Raw genomic sequence first — 6136 nt, 5'->3', positions numbered from 1 at the left:
AGGCTGCCCAGGGAAGTGGTTGAGTCACCATCCCTGGAGGTATTTAAAAGACGGGTAGATGAGGCGCTTAGGGACATGGTTTAGTGGGCATGGTGGTGTTGGGTTGACGGTTGGACTCGATGATCTTGGAGGTCTCTTCCAACCTTAATGATTCTATGGTTCTATGAATCTCCTAGTAGATTCTGTAACTGGGAACTTAATGGGTACAGAGAGAGCCCAGCTCACACTTGTCCCACCAAGATCTATAAACATTCAGAACTGATTCCGTAGGTGCAGCAGCAGACTAGGGAGGAGAAGGGGGGGGATTGGTTCATCCCTGTTCATGGTGCAGTTGCATGCACTGTGGGTCTCCCAGCACTGCCTTTGGAAGGGAAAAGCCCATACAGTGTTTTTCCATTAGTGAGCAGAGGAATGTTGCCATACCCAAAGCTTCTTGGAAAACCCACTAAGAGCAGCATAAAGTCCTGAGTATTAAAAGCCCTAGCCTGCCAGTATTTTAATCCCTTCTGGTAAATGGACGTTGGAGACCATCCTCCTGCCCCTTGCCACTTCCACCTCCTGCATGAGTGGAAGAGCAGGTTGTGATCTGCAAGCAGGTGCCAGCAGATCTGCTCACTGAGACTGTGCTGGTGGCTTGTCCGATGGGCTGAAGGCAGTTTAAGGTACTTTCTGCGAACTCTGATGTAATGTTCTCAGTCTGGCCTGCTTTTGACCTGCTCTAGAAGGAGCAATAATAGATGGCAAAGACAGATGTAGATTATAGTTTCAATACATCTCCTTTCCCTGAGAGCAGTTACTTCCTTGGGGGTCTGAAACTCCTTTTCTAATGAATCAAGAGTGTTTCTTTGCTCCAGAAACACTTGAGTTCATTGCTGCATTTAATAGTCTGTTCAACTGAGGTCTTTTTCTTTCTCTCCCCCATAGTCTTAGGAAAAGTCCTGAGTGCAGTGGGCAGTGCACAGTTACTAATGTCACAGAAGTTCCAGCAATTCCACGGCCTCTGTGAACAAAACTTGGTGAGTCTGGATCTATTTCTCCTGGGTTTTGGGAGGGGGATGTATCTCTTTCAACAGAACATGATCAGGTATCAACAGGCTACTGTCACTGTAAAAGCAAAGCCAATGCAGCTGTAGCCTATAACCTGATGACTGTGCCATGATAGATGAATGCTGATTTAAAACAGCGGCTGAGCAGTGGGAGGCTGACTGCCTCAACCTCTCTTCTGAATAGGCAGTTCTTGGGCTGTGCTCTGCTCAGGGATGAGTGTTCGTGATTCCTTTTGATGCTTACATGAGCACAGGGGAATTTTCTTGAACTGCTGATCAGGGCATGCTGAATACACTGAGTGTCTCTGTGGGTCTGAACTGTCAACCAGCCATACTGCTGTGTGTCCTGGAAACTACCTCTTTCTTGTTACTTCTAAAGGGGTTTTTGAAAAGAGTGCTGTTCTCCAAACATGCTTGCTTTGCATGTACATTATGTGGACAGTAAAACTGTCCCAACAGGGTTGTCCCTTATTGGTCACAAAGCGCTGTTTGAATTGGATCTCTTCAAATGTAACACAAGGGTTTGCCCCTGCTGAGAGCTGAACAGGGCTAACGTGGGGATGGGTGGGAATCTGTGTTTTGTTTTTCCCTTCAAGCTTTATCATGGTATGGATTTTGCAAACTTTCTCAGAGGTGAATTCCCCTTTACTTGCAAAAAAACTGAGATAAACTTGGGGAGGAGGAGGAGGGGATGAAGTGCTCGGCATCTGCTAGCTGATCTCTGGCTGAGAGACTAGCAGCACCACCACTAGCTGCCAGGCTTTCAACAGAGCTTTGTACTGAGGTCTCCCTTCGACAATTTGTGCTGAGTTGCTCAGATCTGATCCCACGCTTTCCTGAGACAATCCAGTCCTATGATGGCAGTTCAGATGTCTCAGAACTGGGAAAATTCTGTTCTTGGGAGAAATGTAAGCTACTTAAAATTTTTCAACCTAGCCTGAGAAATACTGATACTTTCAGATTGTTTTGTGGGAGGATGTAGCAAAGTAATTTTGCTCGTGAAAGCTGTATTGGCTTCTTTGGGTTGCTGTACACTGGCATGCAAGTTCTCCAGGTGTCAGAGCTGTGCTTTGCACTGTGTTGTGTCCATTTCCATTATTACCCACCCTGAAATCAGGATTTCTCTGTAAGAAACCAGTGTTCTAGCTCTGAATCACATGCTGGGGAGCTTCAATTGGAGGTTACTGCGGTGGGATTAGCACTACCTGGGGAAGCTTTGGGGAGAATGGAGCTATTGCTTTCTGCTACAGAGAGTGTCTTTTTCAGGATTCTTCTTCAGGCTCCTATAAGAGAAATACAGTCAGGATCTCTGCTTCCTGATCTTTGCAGAAATAGTTTTGACTGTAAATGATGGCATTGTGTCTGCATATTTTAGGGCTGGTGTCTCCTGTGGGTTCTTGACATTTCAGTTGTCAGGCAGGTAAACTTAGAGGGGTGAATATGTAAGCTGTGCAGACTGCTCTGCTTGTCAGGAGGGCATATTCTTTCTGAAAGGGTTTGATTTTTTTTTTTAATACTTTCCCTTCTAGAACCCTAATGCCAATCCCAGACCCACAGCCCAGGACCTAGCTGGGTTTTGGGATCTCCTGCAGTTGTCCATTGAAGACATCAGCATGAAGTTTGATGAGCTGTACCACCTGAAAGCTAATAGCTGGCAATTGGCAGAAACACCGGAGAGAAAGGTGAGTGTGGGGCAGTTGAGAGTGGCCAGAGCACCTTGCAGACATTTTGGGTATCTGAGGTCTATTTCTGTCTGCAAACAGAAGACCTCTAGGGCTTTTACCATATTGCACTTGTGCAGTGTAATCTCACAGCCTTGCAATGCACTGAGACCATTCCTCTTGAGTAATAGTGGAAACAATTTTGTACAAGGGGGGGAAAAGTGTCACGATGGAGAGAGACCAGAGCGATGAGTGGTGTATGCTTAAAGCAGTGATACAGAGGCCTCTAGTGTTACAAGCACTGTATGAATAGGTTTTAACTATTCTTGGTGTCTGAGTAGTATAAAAAACACCTGCTGGAACCTTTTGAAAATGCAGCATAGGCTGTGTCCCTGGGCCAGGCTTTGTGACTAGACACGAGGGTAGAAAGGAGGACTATGGCTCTGGGCAGGGTGGCATATTAAAATTTTGCAGTTCCAGATCAAGTTCAGTCTTCACGCTGCCTGTGCTGTGCTCTGACCTATAGCTGAGCCAGACATAGTCTGCAAATTCTAGTCCACTTCACAGAAGGCCTCTGTACCATGAAATCCAAAATGGCACACTTCTAGAAACTGGGGAAGCAGATTTTGAGCATCTTGCTCAAGAACTGCTCCTGCTTCTTTCACCTGACAGTCAGTATCATTGCTTAGTCCCTCACGCCATAAGAGTCCCCACCATATCAGAGAGCAAGCTTCTGTATGTGCATTTTTATTTTATGTTTGGGTTGTTCCTTACTGTCTCCCTAAAGGAAGAGAAGAAACCACCCCCTCCAGTGCCAAAGAAGCCAGCCAAGTCCAAATCCCAACTGAACCGGGACAAAGCCTCTGATTCAGACAAGCAGCGCCAGGAAGCTCGCAAGCGTCTTATGGCAGGCAAGCGGGCTGCCTCTGTCCGGCAGAACTCGGCCACGGAGAGCGCAGATAGCATCGAGATCTACGTACCCGAGGCACAGACCCGCCTTTGAGCAAAGGGGCAGAGGAAGGAACCGCATGGTTTTTATAAGTCATTAAAAAGGAAAAAAAAAGGTTCTCTCTAAACTAGTGTGATTTATTCAGTCTAGAGACAATGAGCCATCCTTGAAAAGGGCTCCTGAGTTGGCTTTTTTCTCTCAGCTTTAAGTAATGAAGATTTTAAAAAAAAAAAAAAAACACAAACAAAAAAAAAGAAAAAAATACCCCTCGTTTTCTCACTGGCTGTGGTGTTGCTGAATGGACTGAACAGACTCCTGGAAACTCCAGCCCCTCGACTTGGAACTTCAGTCTTTTTACTTGTTCTATCTAATGAGAATTATTAGCTTGTTTACAAGAAGAGGACAAGAAAAAATGAAGCCTTGAGCACTTGCCATGCTGTGTTCTTCCTCCTCCTCAGTTCTGTTCTTCCTTCTCATCCTTTATTTTTTCCTCCTTCTGCTCCCTTTATCCCACTTTTGCATGGCTTCGTTTACTGTATTAGAAACAATCTTTCTTCCACAGAGCTCCCGAAGAGAACCGCCCATTCAGTGTATACTACTGTTGCACTCTGCTAGCAAGCAGCCTTTCTTGGGTTTTGTTTTCCTTTTGATGGGGATCTTGGGGTGGGGGGAGGATGGGAGGGCAGGGACAGGGCAGTGGGTTTGTATTCCTCCGTTTTTATTGAAGTGAGAGGATGACAGGGTCTGTGGAATGTAATGCAGAGTTGTTGAAACGCAGCCCAGAAGCAAATGTGCAATAAGCTGGCAAAGAGGGAAGGGACAGTGCTTGGCTGGCTGATCCCAAGAGAGCAGTACCCTACTTCAGGCACGGGAGGGGAGCTGAAGGACCACAGAGCAACTACAGGCACGATCCACACATGCTTCACTTTGATTTTTCTCCTCTTCCCTTTACAAAATTATTTTCCTTGAATTGCTTGTTGAGAAAGAAGCTGCTACACTGGGGGACCTGTTTCAAAGCGGGCTGGGGAAGGGGAGGGCTGGGGAGAGTGTAACGGTATTTCAGGGTGGGAGGACTGGGTTTTGTACAAAGATGAAGGCACAGGTAGCTGGTGGTAGGCTGCCTGCCTGTATGTATGTGTACATATGCACATATACACTTAGTAGTACCTGTACATTTAATTCATACACACGTATACATGCCCATACGCACAGTGCAGATGGTGTACCAAAAGCACCTTGGTGAGAATGGGCATATGTATAGCATATATTTTTACATGTACTATATCTAGATGTGTGTAAAAGTGTGTGTAAAAATATATACCCTGTGTGTAATCAGATGACTATTTTTTCCTTATCTCCCTGCTCTCTGGGTAGAGGAAGGATTGCTAAATATTTTTTAGCCCATTTTCCCCTTTGTAGGTCTCCTTTTCGGTCTGGCTTCTTGAGGCCAGAACTGCCACCACTGGATTCTTTGCCACCCCCTCCAAATAAGCATTTGGCCCCATCCTGAGTGATCTTGCTGGGGATTTTTTTTTTTTTTTTTTCCTTCACTTGCTTGAATGAGTTGGGAGATTGTGTGCTACTTTCATGGGGGTGGGGGTAGAATCCCAAAGAAGTTTCAGCGAGGGTGTTGGTGATCCAGAAGGCAAAAAATAAATAAAAGTGAAATCCTGAATGATGTCTGAGTGGCCATTGTCTACTGTCTAGTGTTGTCCATGCATAGGTGCCCTTGGAGATTTCTGCCCGCCTGCCATAAACCCTCAGACATGGAGTTAGATTCCCATTGAAGCTTGGCCATAACGTAACTCAAATTCAGCGTTGTGGGTTGAGACGCTGAGCTGTTGGGTTGCACTGCCAGGTGTTTGGGGAGGACTGTAAAGATGCAGTTTTAAAGATCTCTTAGCGTTGAAATTGGGAACGCCAGGGAAAGGTGGGGGGGGTTGTTTATGTTTTTTGGGTTTTTGTTTTGGTTTTTAAATTTGCTCTTCCAGAAGCGGGGAGCTGGCCTGGAAAGCTGCTTTTCCCAGGCTGGCAGGCTGTGGGCAGCAGCCCATCTCGCCGGGTTGTCAAATGATCTTCTTCGATCCCCTGGGCTGAGATCGCTCTTCGTCCTCAGTGGGTCGCCCCGGGCCCTCTGCGTGTCTTGCGTGGGCTGCAGCCAGGACGGATGAGGCGGGGTGTTGGTGCTGGCTGTTCCGCGCGCGGGTCTCCGGGGCGAGGCCGGGCAGCAGAGGCCAGCACGTGTGCCTGCCCGGCCCTCATTTTGTTTCCTGCACCTCGGAGGAGGACTTACAGCAGCAAGGACAGCTTGCCGTACAAAAAATCCAATAAACAAATGCAGTCTGAACTGGTAGCTGCCTGCAGCCTCTCTCCCTCTTTATTCTCAGCGGTGGTGTCCGTGACTGGTCTGTAACGGGCTGCGCCCAGCAGCTGGGGCGAAGCACAAAGCGGGTCCGTGGTGGACCGGCGCCGGCCGGCCT

General features: G+C 47.2%; 1 protein-coding gene across 3 annotated transcripts in view; it reads left to right on the top strand.

Annotated features, from left to right (window-relative positions):
• Positions 1-3880, top strand: part of DLGAP4 (discs, large (Drosophila) homolog-associated protein 4) — a 58286-nt gene extending 54406 nt beyond the window's left edge. For all 3 annotated transcript variants that reach the window (XM_009329338.1, XM_009329337.1, XM_009329339.1), the window contains 3 exons: positions 925-1016; positions 2576-2728; positions 3495-3880. In XM_009329338.1, the coding sequence (XP_009327613.1) occupies positions 925-1016; positions 2576-2728; positions 3495-3710 (461 nt within the window). In that variant the 3' untranslated portion in view covers positions 3711-3880. The remainder of the gene's footprint in view (positions 1-924; positions 1017-2575; positions 2729-3494) is intronic.
• Positions 3881-6136: the final 2256 nt, after the last annotated feature.

The sequence above is a fragment of the Pygoscelis adeliae genome, unplaced genomic scaffold (assembly GCF_000699105.1).
Source record: "Pygoscelis adeliae isolate BGI_AS28 unplaced genomic scaffold, ASM69910v1 Scaffold407, whole genome shotgun sequence".
Classification (NCBI taxonomy): Eukaryota; Metazoa; Chordata; class Aves; order Sphenisciformes; family Spheniscidae; genus Pygoscelis; species Pygoscelis adeliae.
Note: the sequence above shows the minus strand (reverse complement) of the source record. Positions and strands in the feature narration are given on the sequence as shown.